This window comes from Cricetulus griseus, chromosome 6 (genome assembly GCF_003668045.3).
Source record: "Cricetulus griseus strain 17A/GY chromosome 6, alternate assembly CriGri-PICRH-1.0, whole genome shotgun sequence".
Lineage (NCBI taxonomy): Eukaryota > Metazoa > Chordata > Mammalia > Rodentia > Cricetidae > Cricetulus > Cricetulus griseus.
In genome coordinates this window covers 120,417,590-120,440,298 of record NC_048599.1, presented here as the reverse complement: position 1 = coordinate 120,440,298, position 22,709 = coordinate 120,417,590, and the positions used below count along the sequence as shown (strand labels likewise).

At 39.5% G+C, this 22,709-nt stretch overlaps 1 protein-coding gene across 1 annotated transcript; it reads right to left on the bottom strand.

Moving 5' to 3' along the window:
* Positions 1 to 2,885: 2,885 nt before the first annotated feature.
* Rprm (reprimo, TP53 dependent G2 arrest mediator homolog) lies at positions 2,886 to 4,359 on the bottom strand. Its single transcript, XM_027420414.2, has one exon. The coding sequence runs from the start codon at positions 4,096 to 4,098 to the stop codon at positions 3,769 to 3,771; it is 330 nt and encodes a 109-aa protein (XP_027276215.1). The 5' UTR covers positions 4,099 to 4,359; the 3' UTR covers positions 2,886 to 3,768.
* Positions 4,360 to 22,709: the final 18,350 nt, after the last annotated feature.

The window sequence follows — 22,709 nt, the reverse complement described above, 5'->3', positions numbered from 1 at the left end:
CAGGACCACAGAGAAGCCAAGTAGATTTTGAATCAGACATCACATATTATCTATTAAGAGTAACTGTGACTTCAGATTCAATATGGCAGAGTCACCTGTGCTTTGAGTCCTTCAAGGTAACTAGCCCTTATGTTCTTGATCCATCTTATGCTCTTAGAAAAGAAAAAAATGTATTAACTAGGATAGGCTTCTCCTGTGGAGGCCACTCACTTCTGCTTAGAGGCATTACTGGCTATCTGTCTAGCCTGAAATTCTGCTCACCTGTCAGCTTCTTTTCATGAAAACCTCTGCTCTCTCTGTGCTGTAGTTCCAGAAAGGCTTTGGGACTCACCAGAAGAGTCCCCCTTGGGCCAAGCAGATCAAGGAAGCTCTTTACAGAAAGCTGAGTGTCAACCCAGACACACAACCTTATCTTCACATTACTGGCCACATGGTAGATGTAAAAGTGGGACAACAGACATTAGTGTCTGTATTCATTCTCTTAATTCCCAATCTCTTTAGGCTAACGTTGATTTCTTAGGTGAAATAGAGGATGAGGTTCAAAACCTACTTTCCTGGAAGCTTGTTGGTGAGAAAATGAAAAAAAATACTCCATAAACTCTGGGTGGGATTAAAAGTTTCATTTCATGCATTTGTTAGAATGCAGAACACAGAGATTCAAAGATGAGGAGGAATAGTGGTGCGGATCTGTAACAGTGGTTGCTGTGTGGCCACCAGGGAAGAGGGTGTGTAAAAAGCTTTTCCTTTCACCTATAAAAACCAGAACCACTTGGCCACTTGGCCACTTGGCATCTCTCTAAGTAACAAATGGATATGATGGGAGAGATGGGTTGTTTTCATGAAGCTGTCTGTAGGGTTCTGTATTTCAGACTGCGTTTCCCTGGAATACATAGATCACAGATCTCAGTACTATGCTCCTGTGGCCTTTCTGCCTAAGGACTAACGCTTGCAGGTTCTGTCTCATGTCCCAATCACAATTTCTGTAGAGGAGAGAACAAATATGCATGAGGAGATGAAAGTGTATGTTTTGCTTTTGAAGTACAGGGAAGATGTAAGAGGGGTGAAGAAATGCTAAGAAGATGAAGTTAGAGGTGATTCTGGAGGGATTCAATTGTGTGAGAACTGTTTTCTCAATTTGTGGGACTTTTGTTTTCAGTGAAAATCTGTTCCAACAGATTTCAAACAATTTCAAATTGGCTTGCAGGGTTAATTCCTTCCCATTCACGGGAGCTAGCTGCTATCATGCATGCAGAACATATCCAGGTACAAGGAAAGATTCCTAGTAACTCTAACAGATGTGTTTTTAGTATAAATAATATGTCTACAGTACTGAGCCCACTGGTGGGCTTGTAAATCCACAGGACAGTGAGTATGACAGCTACAAACCAGAGTTACATTTAAGCATCTGGCTTGTTACAGAGTGGATTCCTTGTGCTATTTTGTTTTCTCTGAAACACAGAGGCAGCAGACAAACTCAGTGCCACAGAAACTGTGGACAAAATAGAAGTCTCATCTCTTCTCCCACATACTACCAAACTGCATAGTGCCTTCTGTGACTCAGCAGGCTACCTGTTGATGGCTGACCCCACTGCTCCCACACAAGAAAACAAACAAACCTTCTCTGTTAAAAAGACTAAACAGGCCAAACTTCCAATCTCTGTGTGTGAGTGTGTATGTGTGAGAATATGTGAGTGTGTGTGTGTATGAGTGTGAGTGTGTGTATTCATGTAAGTCTGACACTATTAACATTAAATTTCTAAAACTCTAGGCTATAATGCTTGTAAGGTTAACTCTGAGAGGAACCCAGACCTCTGAGGCATAGGCCATGCTTGTGTGCCATTTCTCTATAAAAATGGGACATTTCATGGTACTTTTACATCTACTATTGTGACATCTTTACATTTTTCTCTGTTACAGAATCCTGGTAGAAAATTAGACAGAAAGAAAAGCTGCTCAAACCTTTGACCAAGTTAAACCTCAAACTATTGGAACCTTCAGGCTGTTTTCTAGGCCCTTCTTTTAACACTGTTCAATTTCTGTGCCCTAAATGTCTGTACAGCCACCATCTGTAGCTGTTCCAGACCAGGCTTTCCAGTGTGGGTTGTAGTAGTCTTGAGTATCAGGACTAGGCTATCTCCTTTGAGCTGCCTGACTAAAGAGGAAGGCAAATGTTCATCTCTCTCTCTCTCTCTCTCTCCCTCTCTCTCTCTCTCTCTCTCTCTGTGCTCTTTCTGTACTATTTTTAATCAATTGATGGATGGATTACTTATATTTACGGGGTATAATGTGGGATTAACTCATCACCTTAAACACTCGTCATTTCGTCATTGGTCTCTTATATCTGATTCCTTTCTCTAGAAAACGTTTTACGACAAAGACAACGAATACCTCCTGACTTGGACACAAGGGTTTCTCTGCTCAGTATTTCGAACTTCCTCAGCTACTTTTCTTCAGAACCTGCACTTTTCTTTTTCTGGAGCAGCATCCCTATGCTGTCCTGCTGACGTGGGTCAGGGGAAAGACGCCCTCCCTAAAGGCTAGCTTGGCCGGCTTCTTCTTTCATTAGCGGGGTAGCCTAAGTTCTCCAAGGAGCCTGGTACGGAAGTGTAATCTTCCCGCGGGGACCTCCCTGACATCCGAGACAAAGTGAAATTTGAAGTCGTAAATATGGGAGAAAACAAAGGCCGCTGTTTTCGAGATGGCTTTTGTGCCTGAGGCTTGGTGTGTGCACTCTGTCGGGCCCCTCCTTCCCTCCCTCCGGGGATATAAGGCTCTACGAAGTAGAATCGCAGCTCCGGCAAGGCGAAACCTCCTGGCCAGGACCCAGACTGCACAGCCGACCTTCCTGTCCGCCAGGAGAATAGAATGACTACCAGGAGGCCAGAAACAAAACACTTAAATGTTTCATTTATTAAGGAAATGTTAAATAAGAAAAAAAAAGTCAAACGTTGTCACGGATATCAAGAGCACTTTTGTGGAGTAAACCGTGCATACACGAGCTACAAATTCTACTCTGGATCTTTGTCCCGGGCTTAGCTGGAGCGCCAGCCTCCCAAAGAGACCCAGCTGGAAATGCACTAAAAGAAAGCACTTAACCCCATTCACAGTCTCAGGCTACCCTCCCCCCACCCCTTCTCCCAAGATGACAAAAACTCTAACCCGCAGGCAGGCAAACAGGCCACTAGGGCTTAAAAGACTTATCAAATATTTGTATTCAAGCAAACTAACACAGATCTCTATAAACCACAGGTTACTATTGATCAAAGTTCCACTCTCCCCGCAGGTCGCAAAACCCACACACATCTATGTTCCCATTAGGTCTGCAGTGTGCTGTAGAAACAGGTCAATTTCGTGTCACCCGGCTACTAGTGCCTCTGGATATCCTCCCCACCCCAACTCCCGCCTTTCTCGGCCTCTCCAGATGTCCCCAATGCTGGGCCCACCTGCAGGTGGAAAGGGGCCTTCGCCTGGTCCATCTCCCCGCGTCTCAGGCAAGCAACGGCTCCCAAAGTTCTGCGCCTTAATCACCCTCTTTTGCCACCTGCTGCTGAGTCCCAAAGTCTGGATGCTCCGTCTGAAGGCTTGCTTGGGGCCTTTAGGAGAGCGATCAGAAATGGGTCACTTTTTCCCCAAAGGCAGGAGGCGAGAGAAAAAAATTCTGACTCCGACAGGTTTGCTTTACTCGGTCTCTGATGGTGAGAGGTGCATCACGGCTGGTGGAGTACTGGAGAGGCCAGGAGCACCAGCCGTGGGGGACCAGAGGGCCTCTCAGTAGGGTCCCACGACCACTGCCTCAACCTCTTTAGACGGCCTCCGGTCCTTCACCAGGAAGTTGATCATGCCTTCGGATTTGATGAGCAGGTTGCAGCCAAGGAAGAAGATGCCGAAGACCACGGTGAGCGAAAGCACGCACATAACTGCGATCTGCACCACGCGCATGATATACAGGCTACGCTCGTCGGGGCCACCCTCGGCGAAGCCATCGTCGGTCACCACCGACGCCTGGGTGCAGCAGCGCACGGCGCGCTCCAGAGCCTCGCTGCTGTTGGCCAGGAAGAGACCGGCCACGTCGGTCTGGTTGCCCAGCACTGAATTCATCACGGGAGCAAGCGGGAGCCAGGAAGGCGAGGATCGGAGGGGTGGGGACCGGGAGGCGGTGGCGCCGGAGAAACAGGTGCTGGAAGGAGCGCTGGCTGGCACACTTGTGCGTACGGGGCTCCTCAGCCTCCCTTTCAAAGTCCCTGGGCCGTGAGAGTCTCAGGAACCTCTCCTGGGCGCGCTGCAAGCTGGCTCGTGTGCGCCTTGTGCTGCCCGGGCTTTGCTCGTTCCCGGCAGTGCTCGCTCGACTGGGAGCTCTTGGAACTTGGCGGGTTGGGCCGGAGGGGCCGTGGGAGGCGCGGGCCGCGGCGGTGGCCCGGCGGCTGCTCCAAGCGCACAGCGGCCCCTGCTGGTGGCAGAGCCGCGCTGCGCCCCCCTCGGCCAGGAAGTGGAGGCAAAGAAAAGAGCCGTCCTAGCTGGGTTTGTAGTATCTTCATTTCCTAAGGCCAGGAAGAGGTCACTAAACACTCTTGATGTGATGAACAAGAAAAGGATTTGGGGAGAAAGGCTGAAAGTGGCAGAGAACCTGGGTCACACACGCTCTTGAGAGTGTCCTTCAATGCTGCCCCTCTCACCTTTGATTTGACTTAAAGTGGCCAGGTACCAGATGGCCCTGGCCAAAGCACTGACCCACTGCTTATTCCTGTCTACCTGCTTGTCCGGGAACAAGGGGGGCGGGGCAGGATCTGGGAAGTTATTTCTTTCTCACTTCTTTTTGGAGGTGTGGTGGTGGTATTATTGTTTTAAGGAAGGAAGAACTGATGAAAGCGTCAGAAAGAGTAAAAGAGTTATTACATGCCAACGTAGTGAAGCGGGGTTTGCAGTGAGCTGCAAGGCCAAGGCAAGGGGCAGGACGATGAAGGAGGTGTTCATCTGTGGCTCGTGGGTGAAAGTGCTAGCCAAGAACAGGGTTAACTCTCTGGTAAGGGAGGTGGACAGAGCCATCACTTCACTGCAACTTTAATTGCAGAGGAGTTTTTGGATGAGCTTTCAGCGTTTTTGTCCTTGGCAAAAAATCAGTTGTTTAAGGGAATTGCTTGTCCACATCCACCACCTAGACTGCTAGCCAACAGCTGGAAGCCTCCCACCAGAAGCTGATGCACACCCCCAGCCTTCCTTACTCACTGCAGAGCAAACTGCCGGCTTTTCAGGGAGCTATGGAGGCTCAGTCCTTCGTGACTGCTGTTGGTTCTAAGTTCCAGGGGAGTCTTACAAACTGGCCAGTTCGTATTTTAGGTTCCAGAAGATGCCCAGTTTTCGGCCCCCCTTCCCCTTCTCTCCTTTCCCAGTTCTCTGCTTTCTTTGACCCCTCTCTTTCTATTATAATGACTGGAAACGAGACATTGATGTTCAGTCCAAACTTTTGAAAGAATACTCTTAACTAGTTTCTACTGAGATAGTGGAGTTGCTTTGCTATTCTCTGCTCTATTGGGGATGGGGGTAGGGGTGGGGGTCGGGGGAGGCTCTATAACTAGCTCAGACTGTCCTTGAAGCAGTCATTCCAGGCCTTTTATTTCTGAGTTTGGCATCGATAGACATGCACAGAGATTTTTGATTACACCGTATTTGCTGACTTAATCCCCCCTCTAAGAGTCATCCATTTCATGTTCAGGTCTCTTTAATGTCTTAGCACCATTTCCCTATGCCTCATCTCAAGCCACAGGACTGACTTTTAGACAAGATTTTTTTTTTTTTTAATTTTCTGGAAGCTTCAGTAAGTTCTAGATACCTAGATGCTTTTGTAATGGAGAATAGGCAGGTGTGAACCGCAGAGAACCAGGACTCAGCCATATTTCCTTGGCTTAGTTGCTCTAGTTTTCATGATTCAGTCGACCTTGAAGAATGTTTAACCTTCAAAAATATCTCTTTTTTGGGTCAAATTTATTATTAATGGATCATATAGAATTCTTTACATTTTGTTATCCAGGTAATGGATGGAATAACAGTGTCTGGATTGATGGTTCAGCAGTTAAGAACATTTGCTACTCTTCCAAAGGACCCAGTTCAGTCCCCAGGCCATGTCAAAAGCCTCACAACTGCCTGCAATCCTAACTCCAGAGGGATCTCATGCCTCTGGCCTCCACAGGCACCTTCATTCACACACAAATACAAACACGAAGAGGCAATGCATTCAATTAAGGATAAGGAAAAGTCTTTAAAAAGAAGAAAGAGTAATGCGTATGTGAAAATTTACCAAAGAAAGTTAAGACAATACAAAGTCATGCTAAATGATTGGTTGAAGCAAATAATAATTTAGAAAAGCCAATGGGCAGAGAACAGAACAGAATGTAATTATTGGGAATGTGAGCAATGCAGCTGTGGTTGGACTTCTGAGGTACCAGCACTTTCTATGAGTACTTGATAGCATGTTTCTGAGGCTTATCCTATGTTTCTGAGGGCCAGGATGCCAACACAGGAAGACCTCAGGGTGAAGAAGAGGAAGGGGGAAGAAGAGCGGTAAGGAGAAGGATAGGAGGGAGTTGGGATAGGAAGCTGAATCATTGTTAGAATACCTGCGATTTTGTTGCTGTTGAATTGCTATTAGCAGTATTGGTGTTGCAGTCAGAAGTCAGTGTTAAAAATGATCAGAGATTTACCCATTGGATGTTTTTATGTTGAAGCCAAACCTCATATTTTTGGGGAATATGGTCAAAAGGAGTTAGGCAGCAAAGATTTCATTTCCTTTCTTTCAGATGTAACTACTAACCAGGCACAAACAAGCTCTCTGAAGCAGGAAGCAATGCCCTGCCATCACCTAGCACAGATATATGATTTTGTTCCTTTTATCCCCCAGAACTATGATTTTGTTCAGTAAAATTGTGTTGAGTAATTAAATGGAAATGAACCACAAATCAAGTTAATATAAAGGTTACTTTGTCACTTCCTATTAGCACTAAAGAAGCCTGGGCTAACTAGAACTCTTCTTTCTGTTTAAAAAAAAACAAGAATAATAGCTGTATTTCCCTTTCCAGTTTTTGATGTAGAGTTTCCTGTAGAGTAGTGCATATTCTTTACTTGTTTTGTGTAAAGTCTTAGGAGCTGTGACAAAATCACCTGAAAGAAGTATCCATATAACAGAACTTAATTTCCAGGGAAATAAATGATGACATGGCAGAGGAGATGGAATGATAATTCACTTTAAAGGAAAGATTTTGATACTTAGAAGGACTCAATATATAATATATATTTGACTGCTGCTGCCTTGTTGAAGTGAGTTGGTGTTTTTGAGAGCTAAATGTTTACCATTTTACAGAGTTGTGCAAGGACAGAATCACTTGCTATCTCTTTCTGAAAAGCACATCTGTAACATGCAATAAATTCTTCCAAGACATTCTAGGCCAATGTTGATGGCAGTTATAATCTGTACTTTGGATAGCCTAGAGGGAAGAGCAGACACATGTTCAGTACCAAGAACTGATACTTTTTCCTTGATGTTTTGTGTATTATGAAAATATCAAGTAGACATTTAAACAGTATATCAGACACTAAAAGGATGTTTATTGCTTTGGGGCAAGCACTTTTCTTAAATAAATTACTCTGTATTTCACAATCTAAGTAAGATAAAGAGGAAGCTCTCTTATACAGAAGTCATTCATAATAACAGACTCAGTGTTTGAAAACCAAGAAAAAAGCCTGAATCCAGCAGTATAGATCCCGGGGCCACCAAAATGGATCATAAACAGCAGAAGCCTTAGCCTGACCCTCAAATCCCCTCACAACCTGCATACTTCTGCTTCTTCCATAGTTTAAACCCTTCTCTATTTATTTTAATGATAGAAGACTAATACTATCATTTGGCTTAAAGAGGGAGAACTGATTAGAGGTAAGTGGTTGGTGTTTCTAATTGCTTTGTTCTACAAACACAATAAGTGGCACCAGAAGGAGAAACAACACCAAACATTATATGTTATGTTAGAGTTTCTAAGAGCACCTGGAGACAGAGGCAGTCCTTCTTGGATGGCAAGAGGTTCCTGTACATATGGAAAGGCATGGCTTACTGGTATTGTGGTGCTGGTTACAGCATGCTTACCTTCTGTGTATTTCATTTACTTATCTGTGATGTGGAGATAATCATGTACAGGATTTAACAAAGACTGATTGATCCCTGAAAATAACCAGAAGTATTAATTTGTGCAGCCACATCTTAACATATATGCTAAGAGTTCCTAGAGGTACATCATTGCAGTAAGTCACTGAAAAATTAAATTTCCACTTCAGAAAGTTGGAGAATTGTGCATTGTAAAAGTGTTTATATATTAAAACCCGAAAGGTACAGATATTAGAACTCTTGTGTATTACTGGCAGGAAGGTGAGATTGTGCAGCCACTGTAGAAAAACAGCATTGTAATTCTTCAGAAAATTAGATGTTAGGTTACCATGTGATCCAGAAAGTCCACATTTAGGTATATATGACCCCATTCCGAAAAGACAGACTCCAGAGAGTGAAAGTAACTCAAATGTCTATCAACAAATCAGGCAAATAAACAAAATGTGGTACACACATGTGTAAAGTATCACTCAGTCTTAAGACATGATATTCTAGAGCATGCTACAACTTGATGAACTTTGAAGACACACTGAGATGAGCCATATCAAAAGGACAACTATTGTATGATAACATTCATATGCAGTACCTGAAATACACATATCTGAAAGGATAGAAAGTAAAATGGTTACCAAGGGTTGGGCCGAGGAAATAATGGAGAGTCATTGTTCGTTGGGTACAGTTTCAACAGGGGAAGAGAAAAAGTTTTGCATGAATGTTGGTGATGTTTGCATAAAAATAAGAATGTACTTGATGTACCTTAATTATACACATGCAACTGTTGCAAGGATAAGTTTTTATGGGCTTTTTACTTTATCCTAATAAAAATTCTATGTATCTTAACTAGAGTTAGCATAACCACATACAATTTTGAAAATTTACAAAAAAAAGTCCTCAAATCATCCATCGTTTCCTTAGCCTGAAATCGTTGCTCTAGCAATAAATGTTGTCTTCCTATCTTTTTAAATGTTTCTTCTGTCACAATGATTTTATACTTTGTTTTTGTTCTTAATACCAAAACATTCACAACATTAAACACTTTTAGGCACATTTTAAATAAAAGCAGTCATTATATGGACACCTTTTACCAAACCATGTCATTTGAACTAATGTCTTTAAACAATGTGTTTATAGTATTTGTATACAGTTACAAATTTTTATTTGTTACAGTTTTCTGATATTCCTTTCTAGTTCCTGGAAGACAGGGACTATCTCTTAGTCCTACCTGTCTAGGTAATGTTATGCACATAAGATGGTACATAAATGTTTTCTATTAGAGTACAGCAACTTTCATAAAATCTTTCAGGAAAGGAGGCATAATTTGAAAGCTAAGGAAGTTGAGCATTGAGGATGTAAAAAACCTGCCCAGAGACATCTATCAATCTATCCATCTACTAATCAACATCAGAATACCAGATGGGTAGAGAGGAAATGTTGCACTGATATTATCACAATGTAAACAGAAACACTGCTACTCCTGGATGCTATCTGGAAAGTGGTGACTCTCATTCTTTCCTGTTAGTATGTCTACAGTTTGTAGAAGATGAAAGTCTTCCTCTATTCAAATACACAAGTCTATACTACTATACACTATTGCAGAATTTCTGTTTCCCTTCATTGCTTTCAAGATGATTTCTCCTTCATGTTTTTATTTATTTACTGAAATAAAATACAAATACTTGTCTGGTAGAATTACAAAATACAACTCTGCTCCAGATTAATTGAGCTGAAGCGGAGAAACTGAAGAAATTGTATTTTTCATGCCTCTTTGAGGCCACCTGCTTCTCTCCTGATGAGACGGTTACTCTATTGTTTCTTCAATGTGGGAAAGGATGTATTGGTGGTATGAAAGGCTTTAAACAGTTCAGCGCCTTTTTCACCTTAAACCATGCATACTTTGAAGAGTGGGCAGAAAATCAGCATGAAATAAAGACAAAGTTCTGTGGAGCAAGAAAAAAACAAACAAACAAACTGTGTGTCACATCCTTTGGGGGAGGGCCTAGGCCCTCTTTCCTGTATCTGTGCTGCAATAGTTTCCCTTGATAGGGAATGGGCTCCCAAAATCCATTTGTGCCCTAAGGAAAAACACTGTAAAATAAGATGGTTTTTATAATAAAACAGAAACAAAAATAATAGAGAAAAAAGACTGTGTGTGTTACACATATAAAGATAAAAAATCATATGTTTGTGATTTATCATTCTGAAAACTGGATATGCTTAGTGGTCAGGGTTTTTAGTTGGGCTTGGGTGAGTTATTCTATGTGTTTCTTGTCCCATTGAAACGGTATTAACATGAATGGTATAACACAGAAGAATATCATTGCAACTGCTTATCTCACAACCACATGTTCTTGAGCAATAGAGAGAATCCTGAGTCAATAGACTCACCAGGGTAGCAGAGGGAAAAGTCTGCATGCAGTTTGCACAAGAGGAAGTTTTCACCAGTGTCACTGGTGAAAGATTCAGAGCAAGTATTCAAATAAAGAAGAGGAGGGCACTTGCTGTAACTTTTATTCTTTGCAGTGTCTGGCTATTTTTCTTCTTAACTAACTTCAATAAATAGCAATGTGGAATAGCCATTAAACTCAAAGGGGTGATTAGACATACTTTCTATTTTCCATAAGGTAAAATATTGAAATTTTAGTTAAGATGAAACCTGACAGATGCCATATTATAAAAGTCCTGAGAACTGCTATTTAAATCCAATAATTTTTTTAAAAGTAGTTAATGGTATTATGTATTAAGTGTTTGACTATTTAGGACAGGGTATGTTAATTTTACAACAAAGTATTTTCTATGTACTACAGAGAAATACTGATAAAGACAGCTTGGTACTGGCATAAAAACAGACATGCAGACATATGAAAACATTGAGGACCAAGAAATAAACCTATGATCACCTAGTTTTTTATATATATAATAAAAAAACATACAGTGGACAAAGCCTAGTCAACAAATGGCACTCCAAAATGAGTTAAAGGCTCTAACTAAAAACCTTAAGTACTGAAGCTACTACAGAAAAAAAAATGTATGTGGAACACTGTTCGAAACATTGGGGTCGGTCAGCAAGAATTTTATGATGATAACTTTAATAGCAAGTGATCTAGCCTCACATGTTGACATATGGAACTCCATGAAATTAAGAGGTTTTGTACATCAAAAGCAACTAAGAGCTGGCTGTACTTTCTTTTAAATAATAATGCTTGTAAAAAATATTTCAAGTTTGTTTCATCATGTGATTGCAATCCAAACTGAGAAATCATTTTTGAGCCAGAATTCTTTGTGTGCTATCGATTCAACAAATATTTGAAATTAGGGAATGTGGCTCAGTTGGTGGAATACATGAATAGGATATATAAAGCCCTGAGTTCAAATCTCCAGGAACATATAAAACCAGGCATGGTGATACATACCTATCTATAATCAAGCATTTGGAAGGTAGATATAGGGGCATCAGAAGTTCAGGATCTTTCTTTGTTTTACAGCGGGTTTGAAGCTATCCTGGACTATATGAGTCCATCAAAAACAAACAGGTAAACACCATAGTATATTTGAAGAAATATCTGAAGAAAGTCAAATCTAGACTGGGTACTAGGAAGGTATAATGAGGTAATTGTAAATGAGATGCACCTTGAAGGGTGAACAACAGAGAAGCTGGCCAGGTGAAACCCATTGCATGAATAGATGTCAGACAACTTGAATTTTACTTTATTTTGCGTTTTTATATCATTAAGAAGTTTTATAATTCTAAAGTATTGATTTTTCCAAACTGGAAAGATTAGAGAGTTTTGAGGATATATTTTTTGTATTAGATGGAATTTTATTTCCACTTGTAAGCCACATGGAGATAATGGTTATAAGTGGAAGACCCAAAGAAATTCCAGATGTTAATATATTCCACATTTTTGTATTAGAAGAATCCCCATAGATAACACCTAGCAGAAAGAGGTAAGCGGAACTGGAAAGAGTGCAAAATGTTGTACCTCAAATACGAAGTTAAATGCTAAATTATTTCATTTTGTATTTCGCTAATGTCTGCATGCACAATGTGAATACTCATTAGTTGTTAGCATTCTCAGATATGCTGGACCTCTTCTTGAAAAGGGATGTTGTCTCTAGGGTCAGTGTGACTGAGGTGGCCACAGAAGGCATCCCTACCTAGTGATTTTTTCTTATTTCTCTGTGCTATTACTCCTTTGTAGTCTGTCTCTGCCTTCTGAATGACACACCCTTGCACACTGAACAGTGACTCAACCTTCTGGCAGGGTGTTCTTTTCAGCACTATTTGTTTCTGAGCAAACCATGGCTATAATACAATGCTCCAAGTAGGGCTTTTGTGGTGCTTCACAAATGACTCTTTTTAGGCTGGTAGGTGACCCACTTTTCCTTTTGTAGTCACCGACTAACTCCATGACCTACTCTGCAAATGATGTCTTTGCTGGTTCTTGAATTGAGTAATCAGCAACACCATTTGTGGAAATCACGCCTTGAATTTCATCTCTACATGGTTCATTGAATGACATCATTGAAATTCATGTAAATTCTACATGATGTGCATGTGAGACATCCAAGACCAGTTTCAGAATTAGAGGACATAGAATAAAATTAGTGTAACCTGACAGGATAGTTGGTATCCATGTGTTGGTAACGTACTAGTATCAGGAGGAGGAGGCTTAACATGTACTTCTATTGTGAGGATTCTTTTCTGCATGGGGTTGAGGATAGTGATATTTACTCTTGCTCTTCTTTTGTTGGTATGTCATGATGCAGCTGGAAGCCCTCCAAACACTGGAACCTTTACTTTGGATTACTTAACCTCCAAAACTTTGTTCAATAAATTTCTCATTTTTGTAAGTTACTTGGTCTGTAGTATCTGTAGTATTAAATAGAGTAGCTTATGATGGAATAAAAGAGATACTGCTAACAGAGGTACAGCATGTTACTATATTAAATCCCTCTTTTGAAAAAAAAAAAGAGTGCTAGGCAGTAGTGGCTCATGCCTTTAATCCTAACACTGATTCTGGAGGCAGAGGCAGATGGATTTCTGAGTCTGAGACCAATCTGGTCTACAAAGCAAGTTCCGGGATAGCCAGGGGTACACAAAGAACCCTGCCTTGGAAAAAAAAGAGCAGGATGCTTTGGAACTTAATCAAAACACTGGAGTACTTTTATAATGAATGCTAAACAACCCCTAAACACTCATCAATATAGACCTAAGGGTCATTATGGTGAGGGATTAGAAGTGAAAAATAGTAGAAAAAGCTTAACTTTTTATAAATATGGTTTAAGTGTTCACATCCAAAATGTTAATTAATGAAATTCTCAGTGACAAACTGGATACCTCCTTATGAATGATTGGTGAGTGAGGCTTCAGAGGTACCCCAAACTACAAAGTCATTGTTCCTGCTTATCCATTACAACTAAATGCTAAGACTCTATTGCTGAAAACATCACACATTTTGCTTGCCTTAACATTGAAAAATCAATCTCAACATGAACAAGAGACTCTCTCCCTAATAAGCTAGTTCTCATAGTTGAAAGGTGCTATGCAGGCTGGTGGGGGAGAAAAGACATCAGAAATTTACCTACCACTGGACCCTGCACAACTTGCCAGGTTAGTTGTGCTCACTGGCAACAGTGGCATGGTGGTTATGAAGGAAACCAACTGTGTTCTGTTCAAATTTGAGGCTCACTCCACAAGAGGGATTTCGTGTCTCATACTATAAACTTTGTCAAAAGTCCATGACTAGGGAAATCACATAAAAACCCTAGAGGTAGGGCAAACTATTGGTAATGTTTCACTATTTGGTCATGTTGTCCAGCAACCTTCTTATGTTTGCTGCTTTCAACCTTAGGGGTTCATCTATTGGTTTCAGTGACCATATACTCAAAGAAAAGTTACTCTTCTTCTTGTAACAGTGAGTCATGAACTGCCGGTATCTCTTCAGCTGGTGGTAGGACTTGGGAGTACTTACTCTGTCCAGATTGCTCATACCTCAATAGATATACCCACAGCCATATACACATGGTCTGTGCTAACAGGATACAAGGGACTAATCATAATGACAATTGGAAAAGATACGAAGTTAAGAGGGAGATAGATTGGTCGGTCCTGGAGAGAGCTAGAGGGAGGTAGTGGATAGTATATCAGATCAAAATGCATTTTGTACATTTATGAAATTTCAAAGAATAGATTAAAATTTATATAAAATTAGTTAGTCTTTCAGTAAATGTGTATTTTTTTATTGTCTCCTTTCAAACAATTCAAAATGAAAATACATATAAAGTATGATATGCCCTTAATGAAATTTTTATTAAAACAAGTAGCATCTTCTCACTAAGACCCCAGAGGGCTGGAGTTATCGGCATGAGCCTCCATACTTAGCTGGTACTTAGAAATGGAAGTAAGAAAACCAACTGGTCATATGTGTGAGTTTTGGTTGAATTAAATTTGAAAGCACACACACACACACACACACACACACACACACACACACACACACGGAGAAGGAAGGGAGGGTAAGATACAGAAAGAATTAATTTAATAAGACTTTTCCAGCCTCATTGACGGACTAACGTAACATTGCCTTTCTGTAGTTCAACGAGTTCGCCAAACTCTGAATTGAGCTAAGACTATACTTTTGGAATTTTTTTTCAAGGAACCTTCAATAATAAAAGTGAAGAAATATCCAGTTCTTAGAAAATCTTGAGTCATGGCATTAGACTCACTGTGCACATGAAATTTCTCTTAAGTTTCCTTCTGTTTGCTTCAGCTAAATAATAAATGTGAGTATTGAATTGTGCTTCATAAAATGTTTCTTTGGTTTTGTTTCAAAACTAGTTGCAAAAAAAGTAAAAATTCCTTTTAAAAGATAGTCAACTCAGGCTTATTAACTTGCAATAATCATATTAAATTATGACATTTTCTAGATATAGAAAGTATTTGGAGCCACAAATATTAGAATTTTTTCCTTAGATTTCATGTTTCTGTACAATGTGACTACTGTTCAGTGGGATCCCAGCACTCTAAGGTTGGGTCACTTTAGAAACAAGACACTTTAAATACTGCATTCCTACTTCAGAGACTTACTACCCATGTTAGAATAGTAATCCAGGAAAACTCTGCACCTAAACATGTACTTGTTAGTTTTTAATAGCCACATGTTTCTCAAACTACTTTATGTAACTCTTTTTGGACAAATGTCTATCCATATCTCACATACAGAATACTTGGTAAATGAAGACATATTCTACAACTTAAGGCAGCACAGATAATAAGCCACCTCCAACACAGGTGTCATTCAAAAGAAGGTTCTCCATGCTTCTTTAAGGGCTGGTTTCTGTTTGCCTAGTTCCTTCCTTAGAATCTCCATGTGTGGTTCTACAAGTCATGGTGTATACCTCCATATTTAAGTCCCTCATTGTCTCTTGATACTTCAAGAAGATAAGTCATCCAGGAACTGTGTATTGAATCTGAAATATATTACATTCATTGGGAGTTCACAATTTTGACATCATTTTATTATCCATATCTTTCCCTTATTGTTTCAATATTTAATGCAATATAAATGCCATGTAAACACAGTTTTGAGAAAACTATGAAAAGAACAATGTCTACATATTCAGTTGATGTGTAACACTCCTCACTCATTTCTCCATCTCCCCTACCCAGTTCCCTTCCACTTTAGTAATTACCTCTTTTCCTTTCATTTCAGTCTCATATGTCTTGTTGCTTTCCTCAACACCTTCCCTTCAAATCTATGTTTTCCCTTCCCGTGGTGGTCCCCTTTCTAATTTTTCTGGCTTCTATACATATTTATTCCCACTTAAATATACAGATTTAAAACTTAGAACATAGAATCTGCTTATGAATGAAAATGTGATACTTATCTCTTTGAATATGGGTTACTTCACTTAATGTAATATTTTCTAGTTCCACCAGGTTTTTTTAGAATTGTCATAATTTTGTTTTTATTTATGGGTGGATACATTTCTATTGTATACTTGTAACACATTGCCATTAGCTATTAGTCTATTAATTGTCATCTAGGCTGATTCTATTTCTTACCACTGAGAGCAGAGCAACAATAATTCGGATATAGAGTCTGTTGGGAATATACTCTTGAGTGCTGTTGCTATATAAAAGAGAAGTTCTGCTTGTTTTTCTGAAATCTCTCACAATGCTCTCCACTGTGACTACACAGGTTTTAAACTCCATGAAAAGGGAATAAGATTTTTTCCTTTGGCTGAAAAGAGAAGTGGATACATGCCCCCATTCCTAACACAAAAGCTATTTCCAAATGACAACCTCTTGAAAATGAAAAATAAGTTTTCCCTGACAGAGTCTCATTGGCAAAACAAACTACTCTTAAGGGTACTACATGAACTACAGGCACTGCAGCAGGTGGCCAACAGAAAATGAACTTAATGATGGCTTTGGAGGTTCCTTGTTCATAATATCACGTTAGGCTTTTTTTAAAAAGCTTATTTTCATCATATATATATATATATATATATATATATATATATATTCTTCTGTTTTTTTACCTTATATATCCCTTACATATATATTATCACTTCCAGTCTCCTGTGGTTTTTTTGTGATTCCTGGGTGTGTAAATGAGTGAGCTTCTGCATCTATATTTGTTTCTTATGCCTGTTCTCAGACTCTGTTACTTGTGTTTGTTTGTTTAGCCCTATTCTGATGTGTTATTTTATTTTATTATTATCCTCTACTAGCTTTTGGTTTTCTAATAAAAGATGGAAACAGAATGGGGATGGACTTAGAGGAGTAGATTGCAAGGAAACTGTAATCATGATATGTAGTATGAGAAAAAAATCTATTTTGAATAAAAGGGGAAAAAGTTCTCATTCTATACAACCTCACCAACCTTTGTTGTCATTTTTTTCCTGGATGATAGCCATGCTGACTGGGTTAAATGGATTACCAAAGTAGTATTAATTTGTCTTTATATGGCGATTATTTTGGTCATTTATACTTCTTCATTCTTTCCTTCCTTCTTTTCTTTTTCTTTTCTTTCTTTTCTCTGAGAACCGTATGCTGAGTTTATCAGCACATTTATTGATTAGCAGTGTAGTTCTTTGTAGGGATTATTATTTTTTATTTATTTCTTTATGGATTCTAGGCATTAATCCTTTTTTTGAGATATGGCTGGAAAATACTTTTCCATGATATGAGCCTTTGATTCATTCTCTTGACAGTTTATTTTGCTATGCAGGGGCTTTTCAATTTCATATAACCCCATTTGTCACTATGGCTCTGTAGCATCATTTGAGATCAGGTGTGGCAATCCATTTTGCTATCAAGTATAATTGCTTGACAGAAGTCCCAACAGTCTTTGGTACAGGAGAAAGAACTATGTTCTTCACTTTTGTCCCTTAGTCTGTCCATCAATACAATTGCACTAAGTTCTTTGACAAACTTCCCATGACCTATGTAGCCTTTCCCTGCTATTGCCATGATAAGGTTTATTGAGATTCTTTTGGCTTCAGAGTCCCCCACATTTCTTCTGTTTCCACAGTCTGTGTGGCCAGAGGACTGTTGCTTTGTTATGGATGCCCTGCTAGTTCCATGTTCTGCAAAAGGGTATGCAGAGTCCCCCAGTCTCAGACTTCCCTGCCATACTTCTACTGCTGCATCCACTTTGCGGCTTGGGGTAGTCTATCAAATCTTGATTCTTCACCAAAGTTCCATAGTTTGCCTGCTTTCTTCCCAGAGTTCTGAAGGATATTTTATTCTGAGGTTTGCTGGGGAACAGACATCTCCAGTTTGGGTTACAAACAGTACGAACAACCCCTGTATGGCCGGTCTGTGATGGAATCCTTCATGGGTCTTTCCTATGGGGCAGTGGTGCTAAGATCAGAGGAGCCTGCAATGAAAAGGAAGCAGGCAGGGAGCAGAGTGCACATCCTCTGAGCTTTGGTGTCTGTTCCTTTTCTTTTCCAGAAGACTCTACTGAGCATGAAACCATCAGATGAGACTGGGCTATAAGGTTTCTTTGTATTACATTCTATACAATTTTAGGAGGAATTAAAAAAGAATTCACTAACATCCATGTCATTGATCAGATACAAGCCATGTGTTGATGTTTGACAAATAGATCTGAAGATTATTTTGTGCCCTGTGCTTATTTTGCCTCTAGAGATGCTAAAGTAATAGCTCAGGTTTCAACCAATATTTCAGGTTATGCAGTGACATCTAGTGTGTGTGGAGGAGACTGTGTTGGATTCACATTCTAATTTGGCTCCCAGAAGAACACTTTTTAAAGTATTTTAACTTTCTCCACTGAAACTGAAAAACAGACTGATTAATTTGTTTGCATTTAAAAGATTCAAACTGTTTTCACAAATAAATAGAATATATTACAGTAAGTTCAGAAAATTCCTTTACAAAATGTTTAAAGACTCTTTTTTAATAAAACGAGTATTTGGAACATGTCAAATACCTTCTTGAGGATACATGCATAGTTGTTTCTATATAATGTGCACCACTGACTCTGGGTATTTAGCTGTGTAGTTTTTCACTCTCTTGGGGTTGTACTTTGCAAAGTTTTGGTCTTATATACTTCTGTATCCAACTGTACCAAAAGTCCTTTCTTTTTTGTATTTAGAGACTGTAAAGTTGTTTTGCAAATAAATCTTGACGTATTTCACTTCTTAAAGGTAGGAGTGCTGTAATGAACAGTTTGGAAACAAGGCCTATCTTGCTTCAATGTCAAACTTATTTTTATATGTAGATATAATTCCTTTATTTTTATTCTTCACTATGTTGTTTGACTTTGTTTACCTGATAAATATTTTGTTACTAACACAAGAATGTCTCTCATAGGAGCTGTGACTCTTTTGTGCCTCAGAGCATTGAGAAGACCAATAGAATTTTTATACAGGGAAAAAGTCCTTAAAGTTAATAGTGATTCAAAGGATGTAAATCTCATGGTGGTTTAGGTTCAGTATTGTAGTATATTTTCATCCCATCTCAGTTTTACCACCAATAAAAGAGTGATTTTCAACAATAGATGCAATAACCATAGGTTCTAGGTTATATATTGTTTCCCAGAGTCTTGTATGATCTTTTAATATTTTCTTACTTAACAGTAAAATTTCAGGGGCTATAGTTAGAATCCTCAGCTTCACAAACTGTACTATTCATTTAGCAAGTGATTACCAAGGGACTCCAGCACTGAAAAAACACACTTAGTTAAAAAATACATCCTGCTTTTAAGGACTGTGTGTTGTATTTGAGAAGACTAAAATCAAGGCATATCTGAAGCAAACATGGGTGATAAAGAGCACACTATGAGATAGTGCACATATGCTAACCTTGGTGAAGGAATGACACTTAAATGAAGCAGTGAAAGTGCATTTTGGAAAATGATGTTCCAGGCATCTGAACCTCTAGCACAAAGGCAAAGGTATCCTTGGTATGGCTCAGTAAAAGCATGGCACTTGATCTGCAGAGCAAGGGTAAGAGAGAAAGAGAGTATAGAAGGAATCAAATTCCAAAAGGCAGTAGGTAGTCAAAAAGGTTTATAGTTTATTGATGCATGTGGTGGTTTGAATGCCAATGGGCCCTCTAGACTCATATTTTTAATTCCTTGCTCCCCAGTTGGTAGAACTCTCTGGGAAGGATTAGGCAGTATGGCTTTGTTGGAGGAGGTATGTTCTACATGGGAGGTTTTGAGGTTTTAAAAGCCATAACTTTAGTATTTAGCTCATCTTAACTCTTATCAGTGAGTAAAGATGTAAGTTCTCAACGACTGCTCCTGTGCCACACTGTGTTCCTGCTCTCATGATTCCCATCATGATGGTCAATGGACTCACCATCTGAAACTGTAATTCCCAATAAGTTCCTTCTTGGATAAGTTGTTTTGGTCGTGGTAATTTTTTTTTATTGTAATAGAAATAAATCTAAGACCAAAATTAGTATCAGGAAGTGGGATATTGCTGTGACAGGACTGATCATGCTGGGTTTTTGGAGGAATGTGGAACACTTGGATTTTATTTAGAAAGGGGAAGTGGTTGAATGCTTTAAGTGAGACTTAATAGAACATCCTAGTAGGAGCTTGGACGACTGTGGTGCTGAGAACAGTGTGGACTATCGAGGCCCAGCTCAAGAGCTCTCAAGAGGGGAATGGCACCTTGGCCTAAAGACCGTTTTTGTGATATTTTGACAAATAATGTAGCTGCTTTCTGACCTTGTCCTAAAAATTTGCCTGAGGCAAAATTGAAAAATAATGGATTACATTTTTTTTTTTTGGCATAGGACATATGAAGACAGACAAATACTAATTATACCCTGTGGTTATTAGCTATCACTCTTATGCAACTCTGTAATCAAAATGAGCAAGCAGAGCAAAGAAAAAATAGGTACAGTTTGAAAAGAAAAAGAGCACCAAAATGTATTGTTTTAACAAGGCTTGTGCTGAAAGAGATAAGGAAGACCTGATTTGATAAGGATTAAAAGGAGTCTTATTCCATATTTAAGGGAGGCTGCTGAGTGCAGGCACATGGCAGGGGAGTTCCTTCACAGAGGCCAGGAGAAGCTATTGTGTGAAACTTTGAAAATGAATCCTGGATTGCATTGGAGAGTCCAAGATGATGGAAGAGCTAGAGTTCTGGGATGTCTGCCAGTGGGAGAGGCATGCAAGGTGTGGAATCAGCCTAAGAGAGAGTGTGCTCCATCAGTAAAACTGAAAGGGAAGAGCCTTTAAGCTTGTTCTCATCAGACTTAGAGCTACAAGATTTGGAGTTGACCTTCTGAGTTTCAATCTTGCCTTGCTCCAATATTTCCTCACTATTCCCCTATTCCCCTATTCTTTCTTTTTGGGATAGTAATGCATATTTTGTGCCATTGTACACTGTAAGTATATAATCTGCTTTTTGCTTTTGCAGATTACAATTAAGAAAGAGATTGCCTTGAATCTCAGATGATACTGGTCTTTGAAGATTATGAAAGACTAGGGGAAATTATAAAGTGGACTAAATGCATTTGATATGGCCAAAGTCTATGGGAGCCAGAGAGTGGAATGGTAGAATATGGTGATTTGAATGAGAATGGCTCTCTTAGGCTCATGTATTTGGATGCTTGGTTCCCAGTTGATAGAACTACTTGGGAAGGTTTAGGATGTGTGGTCTTATTAGAGGAGGTCTGGCACAAAAGGATATACTTGAGATTTTAGAAGTCCACAGCATTCCCATTTAACTCTCCTGCCTCCTACTTTCACATAAGTATGTAAGCTCTCAGCTGCAGCTGGTGTGCCATACTTGCCTTCCTGCTCTCATGCTGCCCACCATGATGGTCAATGGGATGACCCTCTGAAACTGTAACCCCCCCAGTAAATCCTTTCTTTTAAAAGGTAACTTGGTCATGCTGTCTTTTCATGGTAACAGCAGCAATAGAAAAGTAACTAAGACAATGCTGTCAGATGTTTCTAAGACCTGTGATTGGCATGACTTAAATTTTATTGTAAATAGGTTATTCTGTACATTATATTTTAGCAATAATGGTAGGACCCAATATGTTCAAAGAAAGAAGACAAAGGTTGAAGCACTCTGTGCTGCTGACAGTGGTGGAAGAAGTAATGATATTTTCTATGTTTTTAATTTTTTTTCAGAACTGGTTAGCAGTTTGGATAGAAGATATAACAGTGAAGACAGCACAAATGATGAGTCCCAAACAGCAACATTTACTTGTGGCTGGAAAGATTAATTGTTGGTAACTAAGAAGAGGAAAAAAACTAAAAAAAAAAAAAGGAAGAGAAAAACTACAGAAGAAGCAGTCTTGGAATGGGAAAACAGAGAGGTCAGCTTTGGACAACTTTTCTTTAAGAACTATACACCCCAGTGCAGAGGACAGTAGGAAGTTATATATAGAGTTTCAGTCTTTAGGAGAAAGGCTTGGGCTGCAAGTAGACATTCAGATGATCCTAGGTATCGATGGTACTTGAAGGCAACAGATCAGGTGAAATGGCTTAGAGAAGTGCATATGGAAAAGAAAGGAAGTCTGAGAGAACACCTTAGGCAAACCATGGTTTCAATAGCTCTCATCCTTGGCACTACTTAGAAGCTTCTGGACTTCCAAAAATTTGGATAAGCCTGCTACATCACCTTCAGGGGTTCTTACTTAATTAACTTGAGGGCTTGGACATAAGTTTATTTTTCAAAACCAATTGGGTGATCCTAATGTGTAGTCAGGATTGAGAAACATTGGTTTTAATTTGGTATACACATGGTATATGGGTAAAGGAAATAGAGACACTGTGGTCACAGGGGTAAGAAGCCAATGATAAAGCTGTGTTGGACTTTAATCAAGAACAAATTTAAAGGAGAGGGTCACCAGGAAATTAACATAAAAGGTGAAATGGACCACTATTTGATACCTGCCAAAATCAAGGGTGCTGATTGGTTAGATTAGATTCACTTAAGGGATGTGAATGGAAGGTTAATGAAGTGATAAGACAGAATTAGAAAAGACAAGCACAAAAATAAGACACTGGTGAAAAAGGATGTATAGTGGAAGGTGTAGGTGTTCTCTCTGACTGTCTGT

What these genes read in the sequence shown, in the direction of transcription:
- Rprm (XM_027420414.2), bottom strand. Translation starts at nt 4,098, where the DNA reads ATGAATTCAGTGCTGGGCAACCAGACCGACGTGGCCGGTCTCTTCCTG.